The 22,309-nt window shown below is 39.8% G+C and overlaps 1 protein-coding gene across 1 annotated transcript; it reads right to left on the bottom strand.

Moving 5' to 3' along the window:
• Positions 1 to 948: 948 nt before the first annotated feature.
• LOC131226052 (membrin-11-like) lies at positions 949 to 21,731 on the bottom strand. Its single transcript, XM_058221719.1, has 4 exons — positions 21,227 to 21,731; positions 16,017 to 16,137; positions 5,992 to 6,141; positions 949 to 1,365 (listed from the first exon to the last, which is right to left on the bottom strand). Exons 1-4 carry the CDS (start codon positions 21,472 to 21,474, stop codon positions 1,204 to 1,206), a joined length of 681 nt encoding a protein of 226 aa, XP_058077702.1. The 5' UTR covers positions 21,475 to 21,731; the 3' UTR covers positions 949 to 1,203.
• Between the last annotated feature and the right edge of the window lie 578 nt (positions 21,732 to 22,309).

The following is a 22,309-nucleotide window of genomic DNA, read 5'->3' as shown; positions in this document are numbered from 1 at the left end:
ACCCAACTTTCTATGTGCATGCATCCTCCAGCTATGCCATTCCAGTACTCGATTAGGCAGCGCATGCATCTTGAATGCAGACCATTAATTTCATTCCTAGGTGCACATGGCCCACTTGATCAAGTGAGAGATTAGGAGCATTAAAAGTTGGAAATAGGAATTTCATCAATTTTGGGCGGGACCTAGACATTAAATTCTTGGATCTCTATGCAAGGCCCATCCTGGGATCAGGCCTTGAGCACCAAACCAGCCCATCACCACCGCTCTCTGCGATTATTGTTAGCAAATGGTGGCTCTAACGTATGATAAAAAAAATCATCTCCTTGAGAGCCTTGGTCGCTGCTTAAACACTATCAGGGAAGTCAAAAGAAGGAAGCAGATGCCTTCTTATTTATTCATTTATTTTTCCCTATAAAATGAATTATATAAGACCCTTGCCCGAGAACAATGAAGCCTATTTTGGTTGAAGTGGGAGCACCTGTTTCAGTGATCCAGGGCGTCGATTTGATGGACGACACAACGAATCCCCGACTGAGAGAATCACAACTCTCCAACCAGCAGCCTGAAAATACACTAGAAATGGAAAGAAAAACAACAACAGGATGAATTCTTTCAAGAAAGAACCAAAATTCTGAATGGGAAGTGGCAAAGATCTTTCGACCTGGGAGTAACAAAGTGGGACACATGAGGTCGTGAATTGCCAAAACAAGGGTCCACTGCTACAGCAGGGAGCTTCTTCCCATAGATATCATGAATTAATGAAAAGGGTAGGCTGAAGTTCTTTTCAACGTTTATCTTGTTGGAAAGGGAACAGTCAATTGACATTTTGAGTTAAAACCATGTTCCTTTGTGTTTGAATGCACTTTTGCATCACCTATCTTATCCCCACTTCACAAAATAGGCACTCAAAAGCCAACTCAAGCATCAAGTCGATGGCAAAAGAAAGCATGAAAAACCCTTCGGTGGAAGTGCATCCAAACGCCTTAAGACCGAACAGTCATTTTAAACTGGAAACTTCTTAGTGACCCCGCACTGACATTTCACCTTTTCATAAATGGTTGAGATCTGTTTAAACTATGTTCACTGATCGTGATTGATCTTTTCTCAAGCCACAGAAACCACTGAACAAAAAGAAAAGGAAAGAAAAGAAAGAAGAAAAATAATATAATAATGTGCCCCCATGTGCATGCAGAACCTCTGCAATCAATGCGTCCACCGCCAAAATGCATACACAACAATGATAGTCGTTATCATACCTGCATAGGCAATCCACTTATCGACCCGATGCCGCTTCTCTATAAGCTTCAACACAGAGTTAGAGAGGCCCACTGTGTTCAGGATATCCAATGCTTTCCGTTGCGCTCTCTACACCAGAGAGTAACCATAAGAATAGGGTGACAAATGAAGAATGGCTTGGCAGCCAAGTCCAATGGTCCTGTATCTAGCATAGTTTAAAAACCCAAAAATTCTATTTCACTAGATGTTCAGCTGGGTCAGGTTGAATCAGAGACTAGACCCAACCCAAGGTATTCCCATGGATAGACAAAATAGTTTGATTTATTACGAGTAATATAAAATTCAGATATTTGCATCAAACCAGTGTTTGATGCATGACTGTTTCTTTCCGCATGTGAGGTTGTGGGTTCGATTCCAACCCATCCCGTTGTCATTCAATAATAGAGCTGATTAAGACAGTGACTCGGTTTGAGTCATTGTGAGTCGTGTCGAGTTGACTTGGCAAACCTTCCCAAGTCGGGATTGAGCCAGATCTTCAGTTTCCGAGAGTTGGCAAGATTTCTTGCCAAGTAGACTCAGCCACATTCCGAGATGAGTCGGCAAGCTTTAGAACTAGGTATCTAGCATATCTTGCGAGCATTCAGTTTATGTGCCGGTGATGACTGGAGCCAACACCTCACACTCCCACAACTAGCACATCTCACGATGGTGATCGCTACTTCAATATATTTTTGTTAAAGTTCCTAACAAGAGCAATCCTTGAAAAATTACAAGAAAGCATTGCGTGCGCGCGTGCATGGAACTTTTTAGTGAAACTATAGGAGATACTAAAATACACATATTTACATATCTAAGATTTTTTTATTTTTTTTTAAAATGCAAAATCGAACCATACACAATAAGTTTCCATTTAATAGGAATGTACATGTAATGAAAATAAAAAATCATTGCAATAGCAACCAAAATAAGTTCAAATTATACAAATGTCTATCTATCCATCCATCCATGCATATGTACATACACTAACACATGCTAACATATCCATCCATCCATGTCTCATCATCCATACATACATGCATTGATGCATCTATCCATCCATCGGTGCATATATACACTAATACACCCATCCATGCATATGTACATACAAAACTACATCTATCCATCCATGCATACGTACATACACTAATAGATCCGTCCATCAATGCATACATACATACATCCAAACACATTTATCCATCCATCCACACATGCATGCATCCATGTATACAAACACTAATACATCCATCCAGTCATGCATACAAACGTCTATCCATCCATGCAGACACACACACACACACACACACACACACACACACACGAACCAACCACCCATCTATGCACATATACATACATACATATGCATACATTACATACATACATACATAAATACATCCATCCATCCATCTATACACACATACATGCATTGTGTGATACAACCATGCATCCATGAAAAATATAATTTTTGAAATGAAAAAATAATTTAAAAAACAGTTTATTTATGATATTTTTAGAATTTTTATTTCTTAAGAAATGGACTCCATCCATCATCAACATACAATCATAAATAAAATAGATATAAAAAAATCTAAGAAAAATAGGTTGAAATTATATTTTCCAATGAAAACAGACTTTTTAATTAATTTTCAACATTTTAAAAAATTCTGAAAAATCAAGAAATTTACATGAATGAATAGATCGGCCAACATTCATCAACACACTAAAATTTAGGCCATCAATTAGTTATTTTAGATTTTCCCCAAAATTTCAAATTTCTCCAATTCCGATCCCCAGATCTTTCAATTTTCAACTCGAATAAAATCCATGAAAAATATTAGGAATGATTTTCCCCCCCTTTAATGTTCCGACCCACCAGAACTTTGGAGTGTCAGTTTCTTGGAAGTGGATTGCCTGCAGTGCCCAACACAAGGATATCCATGTGGCACAATGTGGCCCAAGCTCTGTGAGGCCTACCGTGATGTATGTGCTTTATCCACGCCGTCCATCTGTTTTGCCAGCTCATTTTAGGCCATGAACCCAAAAATGATGCAAATCCAAAGCTCAAGTGGCCACACCACAGAAAACAGTGAGGATTGAATGCCCGTCGTTGAAAACTTCCTAGGGTCCACCGTGATGTTTTATTTGCCATCTAACCTATTCATAAGGTCACATAGACCTGGATGATGGGAAAACAGAAATATAAGCTCAATCCAAAACATCTGTGGCCCCAAGAAGTTTTTGATGGTGGGCATTCAATCCCCACTGTTTTCTGTGATATGGTCCACTTGAGCTTTGGATTTGCATCATTTTTGGGCACATGCCCTAAAATGAGGGCAAAATGGATGGGTGGTGTGGGTAAAACAGATACATCACAGTAGGCCCCATAGAGCTTGGGCCACATTGTGCCATAGGGATATCCCTGTGGTGGGTGCCACAGGCAATCCGCTCCCCGATTTCTCCCAAATGAGGGATTTTAATTACAAAAAAACTTGAAGAGAGGCGGTCAAAAATCCACCTCCAACCCATATCCCCCAGAAAAAAATCTTAAGAAAACTTCTTTTTTTTTTGTCTATATTTTAGATATTTTCTAAAGTTCTGAGCATTTATGCCCGTACCCTTTTCCCCCTTATCGAGCTGTATTGGTTATAATGTCATCACTATAGTTGATACAAGGGAACTTTTAAAGAGGGCTTCGGGCAGTATTTTGCCGATATTATCGCGTGTCGATACATAGGCGACAAATTGCTGATAACTATTCAGATTCAAGGGAGTTTCTACATCACTGATATTGTGAACACACACACACAGTCCTAGTCTCCTACAAAAGGTGGGACCCACCATGATGTGTATGTGAAATCCACTAACCATCAAATATGTCACCCAATGTTAGGCTTATGGTCCAAAATTCAGGCCCTTCCACAATTTAAGTGGGCGAAACGACCAGGAATAGTGTATACAAGGGGATGCCCAACCTCCAAATTGTTTCCTTTAGTGTGGCCCACTTGGATCAGGGATGGGCCTAGTTCTTGGGCATTAGGCATAACAAGTGGTGATGCACCTGATAGTAGGAGTAGAATTCACATAGACATCATAATGGAGCTTGTAAAAAAATCAAGGGCATTCCTCTTCCCAACTGTTTCCCTTGGTGTAGCCTACCTGAATATTGGAGCAGCATGGTTTTTGGGCCCTCGACTTAAAATTTGGTGATGTATCTGATGTTCGGAGTGGATGTCCAATACAATGCACAGCAGAGCCCTACAACAAGTTTCCCTTGGTGTGGCCCACTTGAATCATCAACCAGCCTAGTTTTTGGAACCTAGGCCTAACATGGGTTTTGCACCTGATGGTTAGAGTAGATTTCATGTACACGTCACAGTGAGGCATCATATTGGGGCATGCCACTGGCTCGCACATGAGGTCTCTGTGGGCTCACACATACAGGCAAAAGCCAATGGCTAGAATCTCTTAAAAATGCAATACAGAAGTCAAGAAAAGGATGTTCTTTGTGATTTATGCATTCCACTGGCCTGGCCTGATCCAGACCATAGCTGTCATACTAATTGACAGACCATCTCTTTGAATTAATTAATTGAGACTTGTCCCTAGCCCTTGATAGTGGAATGGTGGAAAAGGATTCACACAGCCAACCCTAATTAGTTGGGATAAGGTTTAGATGATGATGATGATCAAGACTTGTCCTGAAACTCTAATAAAATTGCACTCATAGAACTGTTCCTAGAAGTGTACACGAGTCGAACCGAATCGAGCTTGGGACAGCTCGACTCGGCTTGAACTCAGTTTCAAACCAAGTCGGATTGAGCTTTTTCAAGTCGAGTCGAGCGAGCTAACCGAGCTAACTCGGTTTGTGTACAGCCCTAACTGTTCCTCCAAAGAAACATATTTGAAAAGGTACCAGCAATTATCTATCAAACAAGTCTCATAATAAAAAGTGAGGCTACGAATGATTGCTGCATATTAAGAGGCTAGCAATTATCTGGACTATTTATCTATTGGTCCCTATAATGGATAAGTCATACCCCAAAGTTGCACCCAAAACGATGATAACCATCAAAATGTAAGCTACAAACAGACCATTCTGAATCAATCTTGAGCAATTTCTACATTCAAGAAGCAAGAAAATCTTTAGCAATTTCTACATTCAAGAAGCAAGAAAATCTTTAGCAATTTCTACATTCAAGAAGCAAGAATATCTTTAGCAATTTCTATGTTCAAGTAGCAAGAAAATCCTATCTGATAGTTAGGATTAAGACTGCATAGTAGTACCTTAGGGCTATGGGCTATTCATAACCCATGGAAGGGCCCATCAATAAATGGACGAAATCACGGGCCACAAAGTGTGATGATTGTGACTGTGAAAGTAGTCACATATGTCAATCTATTTTTTATCTGTCTTTTAGTTTTCTTTTTGGGAAAGAAAATGACAGGAAAAAAGAAGAAGAAGAAGAAGCTTCGAGTGAAGGAATTTAAAAAAAAAAAAGGCCAAAATTTCTTTTAAATGATTTGAGTATTTACAAAAAAAAAAAAAAAAACATATATGCCATTTATTATTGTTGTTGTTGTTGTTGTTGGCAATCTATGATATTGTTTGTCACGACTAGAAACTTCAGACAAACTTCAGGAATTTAAGCATATTGTTTGCTGAACATCTCAACAAGGAAATTTTGTAAGAAGCAGCTGCAAATCCAGAGTCTTAGTTACCTTCAAACGATCCCTTTGTTCTGCATATTTTGTGAGAACGGCCACTCCAGTATTATATGCTTCTTCCAGCATTAAGGATGAATTCCGTGCTGACTGCATCGCTTGTACTTCCTCATCAAAAATTCTTAGAACATGGGCATTGTCCCCGTTCTGAAAACATACAGCAAATCTTCTATGAACAGAGAAAACTCTTATTGGAAAAATAGTTACTAAACTGTTGCATTTGATATAACACAATCAAACGTCAAAATCATGGATTGCGATTTTCGCTGATCATCAATATCTAAATTCTTAAGACAATGGTATGACAAGGATTGATTAGTGAATGCAAGTATAATCATGTTGAAATATTTCCATAACAATATCGCAGGATGAATTTGCTGCTGAATTGATACTACCTGATTCTAGATAATGAGCTTTGGCTAAGCCACACATGTGCGATAAAGGTCATGAACATGCCACATGTGCCAGCATGGCACGATAGGTTTGAGATCCAATCCATCCATCAGAAAAGCACCAGCTGCACCACTATATTGATGCCCTAGCCCAAGAATCAGGTGGATCCACTACTCAGGCAGGCCAGATTTTGACAAAACAAATGGGCGGCTTTGAGAAACTTGGCTGAAGTTTTCTAACCCATCCACCAATTTCCAGTATTGGGGCCCACATACTGATTGGACCCAATTTTATTTTTGGGAAAACATGTACACGGTTGGACAAACCTGATGGATGGGTTAGATTTCACACCTCTGTGCCATGCAAGCCATTTGTCGCATTTACACGAGCTTTATTGTAATGCATGTGCACTTAACAAAGCTCCTAGATAATTGCCTACTCCAGATTTGCAGCCAAACGAGAGACTACTCCAGATTTGCAATAAATATGGATGTCTTGGGAAAGAGGCCCCCTTTATCTTATCCAAGTATTTGAGAATACTATTTGGGTACCCCTGTTTTTTAAGGATCCAAGTATTTTCATAGTTGGAGAGCTAGGTTGAAATACTAAGCCGGCTGAGTATTTGGTAGAAGTCATTCCAATCACAAGCAATCTATCAAGCATCAAGCACTCCAAGATCTGACATATGGCCTGCATGGTGCCCATGAGAGATGAGATTTGGTGCATTAACTACCGCTATTCTGTTTTGAGTGTTCTGAGTTGGGCAAAGAGGAGTCAAAGAATTTTTCTTTGATGTTTTGAGTGTTGAAAGTTGGGGGAAGAGGAGTTGAGAAACATCCCTTTGGTGGTGCGGAGCCAATTAAATGCAGAAAAGTCAAATGGCACTCGCAAGAAAAGAACTCAGAAGGGCTTTTGGAAACATCCCTATTCCCTTTTTTACCTTGTTCATTTGAATAGTCCCTGTTGGTTATGGACGAGTTAGTGAGGGATTTGCAAGAAGGGATCCAATGGTGTATGTTGTTTGTATATGACATAGTTTTGATTGACAAGACGTGGGAGGGTGTATGCATGGCTAGATTTATGAAAAAATGCTTGAGAATCTAAAGGATTTAAAATTAGTTAAACTAGAACATATTATATGGAGTGCAAATTTAGTAACAATAGGAGTGAAATCAAGGAATTAGTTAAGATTGATAACCAAGAAGATTCCCAAAATGACCACTTTCAATACCTTGGGTCAATAATTCATAAGAGCGGAGAGATTGAGAAGGATGATGCCCATAGAATTTAAGATGGGTGGAAGAAATGGAGATGCACCTCCAGAGTTTTATGTGATTGTCGTGTACCACTCAACTGAAAGGGATGTCTTATACAATAGCTATAAGAGCACCAGTCATGCTTTATGGGGCAACATGTTGGCCAATTAAGGAACAACATGTTCATAGGATGAGTGTCGCTGAAATGAGTATGTTGAGATGGGATGAGTGGCAAGACGAGCAAGGATAGAGTTCAAAATGAATGCATTTGAGGGAACTTAGAAGTAGCATCAATGGATAATAAAATGTGGGAAAGTAGACTTAGATGGTTTGGTCATGTGCAATGGAGACCAAGAACTGTGCCGGTTAGAAGTTGTGAGTTGGTACAATTTGGAGGCTCTAATTGGAGAAGGGGAAGGCCTAAAAGGACGTAGATGGAGGTTGTAAGAAAAAACTGGATGACATGTGGCCTAACTGAAGGTATGGTCCTTGATAGAGGGGAATGGCAAAACAGGATTCGTGTAGTTGACCCTAATTAATTGGTATAAGGTCTATATGATGTGGCAAAGAAAATTTTACTACAAAGCAAAAAAGAGAAGACACATCAGACAGCTTGAACAAGTGACCCACTAGTCAATTTAACGAGGCCTCACACCAACAAGCCATGGAACAAAGGAAAGGCACAAGGCAATACAAAACAAAAGCTTCCAAGGACCATTAGATGTCACTATTTGGCTCTCCCTGGAAGATAGCCATAACATCTTCAGATGAGCAACCTCTAAAATCTGATTAGCAACTGCCCAGTCCACAATCATCGAGGCAATGCTGTGTTTGACTAAATCCATTTCGATTCTCCATGTTCGCCGTTCCTACACAAGAAGCACATATTTGGTGTTTGCATCATGCATTTTTCCAAGTTGTCAACTGTAAGAATCTTGTTGGCCTTAGCAAGCCAGGCAAAAGGCTTGCACTCTAGGTAGAACGGGGGGCTTCCAAACATAATCTCTTGGAATCTGCCCTCCACATTCCGAAGAGAATCTTAAACATGGAGTATGTGGGGAATGCTTCTAGATTTCCTGACCTTCGGCGAGAAGGTTGACACTAGCCTTGCACGACAAACTCATGATGTTTTCAAACAAAATAAGCTCATCATCAGATAGATTTATGCGTACCTTCCAATATATTGTAGCCAAAGAATTGGTTCCTTCCAATATTTTATAGAAGTCGGAAACTTTCTCCTCACTATTCAAAGCGAGGGAGAATAGGCCCAGGTATAAGTCTGCCAAGGGTATCATCAGTCCAGGGGTCAATCCAAAACTGAACTTTCTCTTCACCAACGATGAACTGCGCCATTTCTTAGTTTCTCAGGAAACTTTGGCAACAGTATCAACATTTAGATCCCCATTCCCCACTATGCTAACACCTTTCCAGACATCCAACCCTGACCATGCAGAAGGAATTCAAGGAAACCAACCACCACCAGATTCCCCATATTTCGTTGAGAATACCCCTCTCCAAAGGGCTGAAGGCTCCTCGCTGAACCGCCACTTATCGGCCTTTGCACCTCTTCCAACTCATTAGATGGAATTTAAAGCCAGGTCATCCCCCTTCCAAAGGAAGTTTCTTTGAATCCGCTCAACCTTTAACAACAGCCAGCGGCATCTTAACCATCGACAGATGGCCCACTGGATAAATAGATAAAGCCGTTTTTATGAGAGTTATCCTCCCACTCATGAAAGATACTTATCCATTTTGATAATTCCCTTGCTGATCTTTCAACAAGTTGGTCCCAAAATGAGGTTGTTTTTGCATGGCCACCAAGGGGTAGACAAAGGTAAAAGCATGTGACAGATTCTTTTGCACCCCATCCCCTCCACCAAGCTACACACTATCCCCTTGTTCACACCAGTTGCCTCCAACTCGCCCCCTTGATCACACCAGCTCCCTCCAATTCGCTTTCACTGACCTTCACTCTAAGGCCTGAGACAGCTTCAAAGCTCCGGACGATGCTTCTCGTTTATCCAACTACACTAAAGATGCCCTACAAAAAATGAGCGTACCATCCACAAACTGTAGGTGGGATATCTTTAATTTAGAGTTCCCAATGCTAAGGCCACTAGAAGAAGCCCTTTCCATTAACAGACTCACGCTCTTTTTTTTTTGGTCAGGCAAAATCAAACTCAAGCTGTGAACCCCAAAAGAAAAAGGTATGGGGGAATAAGTCCACCTACAGAATACCTATAGAGATTGAGAAGCGTTTGGCCGCTGACCCATTGATTATAATAGAGAAAGAAGTCAAGGAAATGCAGTCTTTAGTCCACCTTATCCATTTTGTGGTGAAGCCCATTCTTGCAAGCAAATAGAGTAAGAATTCCTAATCTACATGATCATAGTTTTTTCCATATCAATCTTACAAAGGATCCAACCTCATTGCCAGCAGCTCATGAATTGATGCATCCTTTGATAATAGGATACCATCAAGAATTTGTCTTTTCAATCTTCAAAATTTTAAAAATAAAAATAAAAATTGTCTTTTCTTAATGAATGCCCCTCGGAAGGGGATGTAAGCATGTAACATTTTCCGCCACCTCACAAAGTCTTGCAAAAGAACTTTTGCCAGGATCTGATTCCTATAGGCTCCACTTCCAAGACTAATTGGCCTAAAGTCCTTGATTTCAGACACATGTTCCACTTTGGTCATGTGCAACAGAGACCGAGAATTGCGCTGGTTAGGAGCAAGTAGGTACAAGATGAAGGCTCCAAAAGGGCAATTGGAAGGACTAAAAAGGACGTGGATGGAGGTAGTAAGAAAAGAGCTAGGGTTTTAACTGAAGGTATGGCCATTGACAGAGTGGAATGGTGAAACAGGATTCATGTAGCCGACACCAATTAATTGGGATAAGGCTGAGATGATCATGATCATGATCATGATGACGAAAGAATTCATGCATGAACTCCAACAGGTCCTTCAAGATGTCCCAACAAGCTTGGAAGAAAGTCATGGAGAAACCACCAGGTCCTAGTGCTCAGTGCTCTGCCTCTAGCCTTGTTCTCCACAAACCTTTGACTTAAATCTTCTTTGAATACTCTCTGGCACCAATCCTTTCCTCCACGGGTAAGCACGCCATATAGTTTTTGTATCACAAACTACTTTCTAGTGTATGGATTACAGTAGAAATCAGTAACCAGAGACTTTACATCATCTGGATCTTCCACTAGCGTGCCTTGAACACAGACTCTGAATCTGATTCGTATCTGGTCTTCCATTGGCAACTTTGTGGTAGAAAGTAGTATTTCTATCCCCTTCACTCAACCACTTAGCCCTAGATTTTTGAAGCCATGCAGACTCTTCCCTTCTTAAGAGGCTGACATAATCCAACTTCAATCTCCCTTTCCTGAAACTTTCCTTCATAAATTGGCCCATCCGCTTCCTCATCAATCTGCTGAATGGTGCTTAATGAAATCCCTACTTTATGTTGTGCAGCAGCCACAAACTTCTCTCTACTCCACTCTTTTAATCTGGTCTTGATACGCTAAAGCTTCTTAATGATTCTAAAACTGGCCCAACCCTCCACTTTCTGTTCACCCCACCGCTTTTTCAATCATTTGCACGAAATCTTGATTCTTGAACTTCAAGGCACCAATTTTTGGAATCTGAGTGGAGTTGTCCAATGCAATGTTAGAGGATTCTAAACAAATTGGGACATGATCGGCTACCACTTTGGGGTGAACCGATTGCACCACGCCCAGGAATTCCTTTCCCATTGTCGGTTCACGGAAATTCAATCTATGAGGGTAGATGGGCATTATTAAATGATGTTCTCTGGTCAGTAGCTTGGAGGTATTTGACAATGTGATGCAGGATGGATAAGAAAGAAAATAGGAAGAGTACATGAACAGATTTTGCACACCGCAATTCAAAGCATTGATTTTATAGGGTTTTCTCCCTCTATGTGACATAGCATCTACAAAGACATATTGTAAAGACACAATTATTCTAAAGTAAAATAGCTTATGCTACGCAATGTAGCTTAGTCTTAACATTAAGTAGCTCATGAAAATAGCTCAAGTCATGTGTAGCCTATGCTACATGGCCTACACTACACGCTATCTAGCTTACAATAAAAGTTATTTTTCACTAAAACGCTAAAATCAATTAATGTTTTCAATGATTTGTTACATTTTCTATTTTCAATAAGAATTAGACCTTTTCAATGATTTTAATAAAATAATATAAGTGACAATATTAAATCAATTTAGTTGCCCTTTCTTCATTTTATACTTCTTTGCCCTATTTTTCCTATAATTTTATGCTATGTTTGTTGCACCATCATGACGTTTCATTATTAAGTAGTCTAATTTGTTGCAAAAATATCATGAAATTTCATGATATTTGATGCAACTAAGCGCAACCTTAATTAAAAATCTAGAAGTAGCATATAGCTTATGCTATGCAACTTACACTTCACGCTTAAAGAGGGGTGAACACTGCTACATGCCATTCTCCATTTACAACTTTGTTCTAAATTAATAAAAGAAACAAAAAAACTACACGTGGACCTAAATCTCTCCCTTCCTTTTACTCTCATTCTTATCTCTAGCTTATCTTATTAAGATCTAGAGATATTAATATATCTACTTTACTTTTGGGCTTGTATCCTAGAATGACCTGGAAAAACGTAAGGATGGCATGGATTTATTAGAAATACATCAAGATGGGCCCCACAATGAGGGCCGCACCATCTTCAATAAAGCCAAAGTTGCACGGATTCCATTCCCTTAAAACTTTAGAGTAAGAGAGCTTTCGTTTTTACGAAATTCTCTCTTCTTCTCCAGAAAATCTGCAATGACGATGAGATTTCGATCTTTTTTCGTAAAAAATCTCTCCAGAAATTTATCTTTTTCTTTTTCAAATCCGAACCCAAATCCTCGTAAATCTCGGTGAAATCAAGTTCTCTTTCAAATCTCTTTCTTCGAAGAAAACAAAAAGGTTTTTTTTAAGAGTTTTCTTATCTCGGAAAATTCGGATCTATTAACAGCGATTGGCCCACTAAATCTAGCCAAAAGCCACTTCCGCAGGTAGATCTTGAGGAAAAAAAAGAAAAAAGAAAAAAGAAAAAGGTAAGAGAGCTTTTTTCTACATATTTTTTATATTTATTTCAATTTTTTTCCAATAATAGGGAGAACGATAGCTATTTTTTCGATAAAATCAAAAATATCGCCGATATTTCGTCGACATTTGGAAGAGAAACGAAAATTTGGGGTTTCAATATCGCCGGTTCAGTAACACCGATAAAATCGCCGATATTATCGATTTCTCATCGACAATGAAAACATTGGGTGTACTCGTCCTTTATTTTTATTTTTATTTTTGTTTTTTTTGTTTTATTTTATTTTTTGTTTTTGTTTTGGCAATTCAGGTGCCGAGATCTCATTAACTCGAAAACCAGGTTATACGAGTAACTTCTTGCAAAAGATGAAAAAGAAATCAAAGACGTCACAATCTACGGTAGGGGAACAAACCGGTGAATGAATGCACTAAGGAATTCCACACATTGACATCACGGACGGGGTTTTACAAGTATGAAGACCAAAAGATCTCGAGATATTTTAATGGTTTAAATATGAACGTAAGAAATGAATTAGCTTTAAAAGATGATATTAAAGATACTTGATGAATACGCACTTGCATTAAAAGTCGAGGAGATGATTAATTGGAGACTTGGGAGGATGCTCCACAAGGATCATCATCAACGATGGGGCAACATGCTAACTTCCCATGTAAGGCAACCATAGGCTTCCCATAGATCGAGGAATGATGAGCCAATGTATAATACTATGGCCGCAACCCAAGGGGAAGGTAGTTATGGATGAGGGACTAACACACCAAAGACCAAACAAATCAACACTCCTTCGCATGCTTTAAGTGTGGTTAATCATCCACGTTCTTTGCAATGTCTTGAACATTAGTTTGCAATGACGATGAATTTGGCCAAGGAGAATATGTTGAAGATACTCCCGACAATATGCCAATAAAAGCTTAAGATGACACAGAGCATAAAGAACATGCATATGATGATGGAGCGCATGTTGGGAGAGATGTGGCAATTGCGTACAGAGATAAGGGCGATACGTTGGTTATCCAAAGGACGATGCTACCTACACCTCGGGTGATTGATGAGGAGAGGCGATAGTTGCGACACAACATCATTCGCATCACCTACACTTCTGGTAAGAGGATATACATAGTTCTAGTAGAAGTAATAAGAACATTGTCTCACAAGAAATGGTGGATGAATTAAAACTGTGTGTGTGTGTGTGTGTGTGAAAGAATCATCTGCATCCATACCAAATTTGTTGGTTCAAGAAAGGGGCGGAAGTCTCCGTGTTAAGCGCTTAAATTCCTTCACTATTAGATCTAAGTATGATGTGGTCCTCATGGATGCTTGCCACATTTCGTTGAGGAGACCGAGGCTGTAGGACCGAGATATAGTGCATATGACTCGGGCTAACACCTAGTCATTTTTCAAGAATAGTGTTAATATCACATTACACTCAAAGAAATAGCTCCCAACACCCAAACAAAGATAAGGTCAGAAATATCTCGGTGTAGAAAAGTCTGAGGAAGAAAGGAAATTGACATCATGTATGTCTTAGTTGCTAAAGAAGTAGCAAAATAATCGAAAAGTCAATTCCCATGTAGAAGTTCCATTGTGAATATTAAGACTTGGTGCCAGAAGAACTCCCAATTGGACTTCCTCCTATGGGGAACATTCAACACCATATTGACTTAGTGTCAAGTTTGAACATGCTAAATCTTGTGCATTACTGAAGAAGTACGGCAAAACAAGCTGAACTCCCACCAATTGATTGGTCCAAAATAAAGACGTTCAAAAGAAGAACAGAAAGAAGAAAATTAAGCGAAAGGAGCATATCAAAGATAGCAACGCCAAGTACCAAGAAGTTGTGAATGAACATCACCACAAAAAGATATATAAAGAAAGTGACTTAATTATGGTTAATCTCTAAAAAGAAAGGTCTTTGGGGGGAACAAGCTCAAGTCTAAGAAGATTACACCATGCCAAGTCAAGAAGTTGCATGAAAACACCTAAGATCAATTTGTCGGATGAATTGGATATCTCGCCAACTTTCAATGTGACAAAATTTCTTCAAGTACAATGGCAAAATAATTGATGTGCAAGACAAAATTATTGCCGATATGGACAAACAGCTCCCAAAGAAACTGAAAAACGATTGAATAAGTGTTGCCGATGAAGACTAGAGGCACTTGGGAAGGGCAATAAATACAATACTTGATGAAATAGAAGAACAGGCCCTATTCTAAAAAGCACATGGATCACACACAACAAATTGAAAAGATTGGATCTGAACCTCTTTTGCTTGTATCGAACTCGTTGGAGTTTAATTCTCTCCAACCCAAGGGAAGTTGATATAGGCCCAAGACCCACCACGGGTCCAATATATGCTGAATTTTGGATTGTTTGTTGCTAGATCTGGAGCCTAGATGTCAAAGGTGCTCATTTACTACTTTTGGAAGATGGCTGATTTGAAGATAATGTGTTGAATATTTTGACGATTACTTTCTAAATTTGTTTTACTATTTTTGGACTTGTTCTAATCTTACATATATTAAATTGATTTAAATCAATTAGATTGATTTGAAATCAATCTATTAACTAGGAGGATGTTAGTTAAAGATTTTTATCCTTTAAAAAAAATAGTAAAAGATATGTAGGGATTTTATATTGTATTTTTAGAGTCTATAAAAGGGAGGTTGATGTAGGATGTAAGAATTCCACATTTCTTAGTTTGAGAGTTTTCTTGAGTACTTGTATGAGAAGTTTGAATATTACCAAAGTTTTTCCTGTCTCTCTACTCCAATATCTCCTGTGAGTTTACACTTGTTCATTTCTTTGTGATTTGGCTGTCGAGATTTCATTGACTCAATAAAAGGGTTGCGCCATGCACTAATGCTAGCTATTTTCTCTATATTTTGCATTTTCTCTTGTTAGCACACATGCTCAAATATCATGGCTACTTTCACTAAGCACTGGTTTAATGCCTCGCTAAATTTCCATAGATTCTTCCTTAGTGTTCCTCAATCCCCATAAGTTCTTTTTTTCATTTTGACAGATTTTGACCTCATAAGTTTTTCTTGACCTTTGTTTCTCTTCAAAAAACTAAAAATGAACTCACTCTAAGTCAGTTTTTAGAGGGGCTGAGTCAGCAATAACTACCTAGTTTATAATCCATGGTCTAGATTTCTCGACTGGGAAATGGTGGCAACCGTACATAACAAAAACAAGATTTTAGTAACATATCATAAATTCAAGAAGGAAAATGATTGCATACAACTCTTTCCAGTAATTGTGCTCTCTCTTTAGCTTCCTGCATCCTTTTCTGATTGCGTAGTAAATGTTTGTCCAGGCTTTCCTTCAAAGAGTCACACTCTTCTGCTATGTGCTCCACTTTTCTGTACAAGAAAATAGAGCTTACTGTAAGGCAGCATGCGGTTAATTTCACTAATAGATGCCGAACAAGGTTTAAAAAAAAAATCTCTCCCTATATAACTAAAAAACACATAACACCAAAACTTGGACAATACTCATAAGCACATGGTAAGCATGTTTACACGTTCAACCAGAGAATAAAATAAGACGGAGAAAGCCCTAATGCTACTGCAGCACACATTTGGGGAGACATCGAGAGTGTCATTGAAATGGGCAAGCACACATTTGACATACTTAGGGGAGGAGAAATCTAGAGTGTCATTGAAATGGGCACCGTGGTTACCCAGGTCATCGGATCAAACTTTGTTAGTTTGCAGTTCACATGTAGAAGCATGTGCTACAAAGTTGATGGAACTTAGGAGTAGCAACCATAGGAAATAAGATGAGGGAAAGTAGACTTAGATGGTTTGGCCATGTGAACTGCACTGGTTTAGAAGGAGCGAGTCAGTTTGAGTTGAAGGCTCTAAAAGGACAAGGGGAAGCCCAAAAGGATGTAGGTGGAGGTAGTAAAATAAGACTTAACCTACGGTCAACTGAGGATATCGTCCGTCATAGTGAGTTGGCGTAACAGGATTCATGTAGCTGAGCCCAATTAGTTGGGATAAGGCTTTGATGATGATGAAGATTATGTAGAAGCATGTGCAAGGATTATTTGTCCTCAGGTGGGCTTAAAGATCATCTTTTTTCCTGTTCATTTTGCTCACTACTCTTGATCCCTTATAATTTATTTCACTTGTTCCAATTCACTTTGGTTTGCTTCATCTAGTTCACTTGTTGGTGAGGTTATTTCTTTTTGTTTTAAAAAAATGCCGTAGTGCTCTTAGAGTACTACAAGTTACAGTGCTCCTAGTTGCATTGGGAGGCTTAAACAGTCCACTCAACTGATCTAGATTGTCCATTAGGTCCAACACACATTTCATGGGCAAATATCATATTGACCTAACAATCTTAACCATCAGATCAATGGCCACCAATATGGACAGTGAAGATCATTTACAAAAAAAAGGTCCAATTAATCGATCTGTCTATTTCTTTTGGCCAATAATGAATTGCTTATGATTCTAAAGAATCTCTTCTTTTAGGCCATCATAACCATCCCATTCATGCGTTGGAAAAAGGATGGCTAAGAAAAATAAAGCCAAATCAGTGATGGATTATATCATCTGGTCAGTGTGACTTTTGCATGGTAGCACATTACATGTGTTTTGGACTCAATGGACAGTTCAAATCAATCCAAGTGACCAAATGCAACTATGAGCACTGTGAGTCTGTGACTCAGAGCTCGGAGCATTGCTCTAACAAAAAATTGTTTCATTTTGTTAGTGATTCAGTCCCACAATGTGTGCAATCAGCAGTGGATCGTGGGGTCCATCCAATGGATCCTACTTATGATAGCAAGTTCAGGTCCTTTTTTTAGTATTTTAACTCATTGTGTTAGGGAATCCAGGGCCAGAAGTAGTTATTGGAGTGATTCAGGATGAATTGGGAAGAGTAAAGAAAGATTAAGACAGCAGGATGTCAGAGTGGGCGGTGGGCCCCATAAATGTGTCTCAAGGCTAAAGAGGAGTATAGATTTAGACATGCACACCCACCTATGCAAGCACACATGAGCATGCACGCACATCCACACACAAGTATAGGCACACGCGCACGTCCAAAGAAGACTATCAAATATCAATTGACTCGAGCATTACCCACGCTATCTTCAAGGACCCCAAAAAGTAATCCCACACTCTTCTGGAGAAGGGACAGTGCAAAGATGATTTATTGATTCAACGTCTGCCATACACATTAGGGAGCACGAGGGATCTTCTTGCAAATTGTCAATGGTAAGAATTCTCTTCCAGCCCAGCAGCCAAACAAAAGCTATCACTTGAAGGGGAGCTCCGTAGGACCAGAAAAGAAATGGAAAAGGCATGCCTAGATGAGGCATCAGGCACTGGTCAGGTTAAAAAGCAACCTAACGCAGAACCAACCAGAACTACGAGCAGCCCACACCATTAAATCCCCTTCACCAAGAGAGGGGCAAGCCTTTTGAAGAAGACTCAATAAACAAGCGAATTCGACGACCTCATCCTCAGTCAATTTTCTACAGCACGAGGGGTTTCAAACTACTGCTCCTCGACAATGAGAATAGCAAGACACCACAAAAATGAGACGATCAAGAGCTAAAGCAGTGATTTTGGGAAACATATACTAGAGAGCCATGTCCCCGTACCAAGTATTGACCTAGAAACGAATACAATACTGTTTCCAAACGAGAAAACAATCCCTTTACACACTAAATGTTTTGTATCCGCTATCACCTTCCACATATTAGAAGCCCTGTAGAGGGAGGACCTCCTAGTAAACTACTCCCCTGCCTGCATGCCATACTATGAAGCAACAATCTTCCTCCACAACTTGCCCTCCCCACGCCTGAACCTCCAAACCCATTTGCCAAGCAGATCTAAATTCATACGGGCCAAATCTCTAATACCAGCTCCTCCCTTGTCAATATAGGTTTGCACACATTGCCCTAGTTGAAAAGATAAAACTTCTAGCATCCTCATTGTCTCTCCACAAGAAATCCCTTCTCAACTTTTCAAGCTGTTCCAACACTGATTTAGGACATTTAAAGAGGGACATGAAATAAACGGGCATATTAGAGAAAGCCGCCTTAATGACGGTAATACGGCCACCCATAGATAGATATCTACACCTCTAGCTAGCCAGCTTCCCTTCTATTCTTTCGACCACCCTATCTCACAAATGTTTCGCTGGCTTCCCAATGACAAAGGCAACCCTAGGTATGTGGAGGGAAAAGACCCTGACTTATAATCGAAAGTGGGCGCAAGGCTGCTTACATCGGCATCACTGAGATGAATACTTAGAATCTCAGTCTCGGAAACATTAATCTTCAGCCCTGACACTACCTCGAAACAAACGAGGATCATTCGAAGATTATCCACCGATCTCTCATTTGTGTCACAAAACAGTATCATGCTATCCACATATTGGAGATGGCTGATTTGGATCCCATCCTCCAACGCTCTAAACTCGCTAATCAACCCCTTTTCCTCTCCTTTCTGCAACATCATATTGAGGGCCTCCCCGACAACCACAAACAAATACAAGGAGAGAAGGCCCACGTGCCTAATTTCCTTCGACGCTTTAAAGAAACCTTTTGGGGAACTGTTAACTAAGATGAAAATCCTAAGTTTTTCACCAATACGATCTACCTAAAATTCTCATCTGATGGAAAAATCTGCATCGCAATTGTCACAAATGGAGTCATGAGTTGCAGAATAATCAGCGGTATATAGAGTCCAATTTCTTTACACTCAAGCTAAGTTGACCTTCACATTGAGTTCCAAATTCAAATGCCCTTCAAGGTAGACTAACATCTGAGGTGCTAGTGCTACTCTCTTATATCACTGGTAGTATAAAAATGACCATCTTTAGTTAAGTCTGGAGTCACCTCAGAGTGCCTGAAATGTTTGGGAAAACTTAGGGTAAAACTATCCTCTTTTTGAGGGCTTATTGATGTGTTCTGCTGTAACATTTTCTGTTTTCACAAAGAATCCCATGTTTGTTTGTGAATGAGAAAAAAAGAGTGTCAATTTAGTAATGCCATTAGCTTATACATTTGGAAGAATAGGAGATAATATGCTTTGTTCTCAGATGCCTATTGCATTTGGAAGAATTGGAGATAATGCTTCCCTCAAGATGGTTGTAGATGGAAAAAAGAGAAAGGAGAGGTAAGAATAGGGGTGCAACTCGGGTGGGTTCAGTCGGTTTGAGGGCCAACTAAAGCCTAAACCAACCTCAAGAGGACCCAACCCGCAACCTAACCCGACCCGAATCCCAACCTGGCTAGACCCGACCCAAATACATGTCATTGTTCCCAACCTGACCTAACCCCAAACCAAATTTGCTCAACCCAAACCCAACCTGAATTGAAATCAGGTTAGTGTTGTTCAACAAGAACCCAGCCCAAGGACCTTACCCAACCCGACCCAAACACAGGGTGAGTCAAATGTGTGGGAAGAATATTATAGAGACAGAACTTAATGATCATCCTCTATCAAGAGCCTTTATTTAGAATCAGGGCCCTATAATTTCTCGTCTTTTGCGATGAATAATATTGCAACCCTAATCATTCGACATATATCATCACAAATACATGCATGCATGCATACATGCATACACGAGTTATTCACATAAAAAGATGCAAAATCCCCAAAAGAACTACATGATTTCACAGAGACCCTAATTCCCTAATAATACCAATTCTCAAATAAAAATTACCATACCCTTATTATTGACAGGATGTGAATCCAACTGAACTACACCACTCAACGTAAAAATCCATCAGAATTCTTATTAACAGTCCAATGTGGTGCAAAATATCATGAAAATTCATGATATTTGGTGCAACCAAATGCACCTTGGATGATATTTTTCACCAATAGACTGATTAATGATGAAATTTCACGATATTTGGTGCAACCAAACACACCCTGAATGATATTTTTCACCAATAGACTGATTAATGATGAAATTTCATGATATTTGGTGCAACCAAACGCACCCTGAATGATATTTTTCACCAATAGACTGATTAATGATGAAATTTCATGATATTTGGTGCAACCAAACCCACCCTGAATGGTATTCTTCACCAATAGACTGATTAATGATGAAATTTCACGATATACGATGCAACCAAACACACCCTGAATGATATTCTTCACCAATAGACTGATTAATGATGAAATTTCACGATATATGATGCAACCAAACACACCCTGAATGATATTCTTCACCATTGGTGCACCCAAACGCACCCTAAACAAAATGTAAAAAACTCCCAACAGAATTATCCAGTTCTGTAGAAATCCACGGGATTATGCCGTTTCCTCGACAATGGAAACGATCGGACGATCCTAACCGTCTGATCGACCGATCGAAAGTTTGGACAAAAGAAGAGAGGGTATAGAAAAGAGATTTTGTTTTTGTTTTTTGTTTTTTGTTTTTTTTTTTATCATTTAACATTTCAGATTACGGTACCTTTTCCAGAGATCTCTTTGGCCTTTGTTGGCGACGGAGCGCCACATACGGTCCATCTCGACGCAAAGGGATTGGATCTGAGAGATGTCTTTCTTGATAGAGAAGACGAGTTCGGGAGAATCGACGGCGCTCGGGGAGATAGAGGAAGATGAATTGAGGCGTTCGAGCCTCTCCAGTCCATCTCGCGTTCGAAGAAGCAGACGCATCGATCTCTGGTGGATTTCTGAAAGCGTTCCTCCGCCCTCCATCGCGATTGACAGAGAGATTTGAGATTTCTTCTTTCTTCTCTTCACCTTTGGCCCGACCCGAAATTTGTATCGGATTATATACGACCTTTCCGGCAACGTAATCTTACTCCGTCCGATTTACACAGGTGGAATTTCGACCGCAACTTCCCGTTTCGTTGCCACTGGTTGGATGGCTAGAGTCTTCTCAACGGACGCAGATTTCCTGCGAAAGCCTTTTGCAGGAAGTTCCTGCGCGATGGTGGGTGGGGCCCACTGAAATGTATGCGAGAAATCCATTCTGTCCATCCGTTTTGAGAGCTCAAGTAAGGGCGTGCGACCGAAAATGAGGGGGATACAAAACTAAAGTGAGTCACACGAGAGGCAAAATTGGGAAAAGGAATTCTTACCGTTGAAACTTTCTAGGCTCTACCTTGATGTTTATATGCTATCCAAACCGTTTATAAGGTAAATACTAATGGGATAAAGTGAAAAAATAAAAAAATATACCCTGATACAAAAATTTTATGGCCATAAGAATGATTCAATGGTGCGTACTGAAATCCCACTATTTTCTCTCGTGTGGCCTAAGCAAGTGTTTGATACACCTAATTTTTGGTCTCACGTCCTGAATTGAGCTCTAAAAGCGGATGGACGGGGTGGATTTCTCACAACCATCGGGTTGGGTCCCACCTAGCATCCTTGTGCAGGAACATTCGGCGTCCCTTCCCATCAATGTGATTTGATTTGGACGCGGTTTGGCCGATGACCCCAACGCCAGCCAGCTAGCACAAGCTGGACGGGACGCCGATTGCGTCCTACCCACGTCCGGACAGTAATCCGTCCGGGCAGGGATCTG

The sequence above is a fragment of the Magnolia sinica genome, chromosome 14 (genome assembly GCF_029962835.1).
Source record: "Magnolia sinica isolate HGM2019 chromosome 14, MsV1, whole genome shotgun sequence".
Taxonomy (NCBI): domain Eukaryota; kingdom Viridiplantae; phylum Streptophyta; class Magnoliopsida; order Magnoliales; family Magnoliaceae; genus Magnolia; species Magnolia sinica.
This window is presented reverse-complemented; position numbering and strand designations above follow the sequence as displayed.

Excerpts from the sequence above, each read along its gene's own strand:
- LOC131226052 (XM_058221719.1), bottom strand. The coding sequence starts at position 21,474 with ATGGAGGGCGGAGGAACGCTTTCAGAAATCCACCAGAGATCGATGCGT. Across the intron at positions 6,142-16,016 it reads CACAATTACTGGAAAGAGTT|AACGGGGACAATGCCCATGT; the intron begins GTATGCAATCAT and ends GTATGTTTTCAG. Across the intron at positions 1,366-5,991 it reads AACAAAGGGATCGTTTGAAG|AGAGCGCAACGGAAAGCATT; the intron begins GTAACTAAGACT and ends TCTCTGGTGTAG.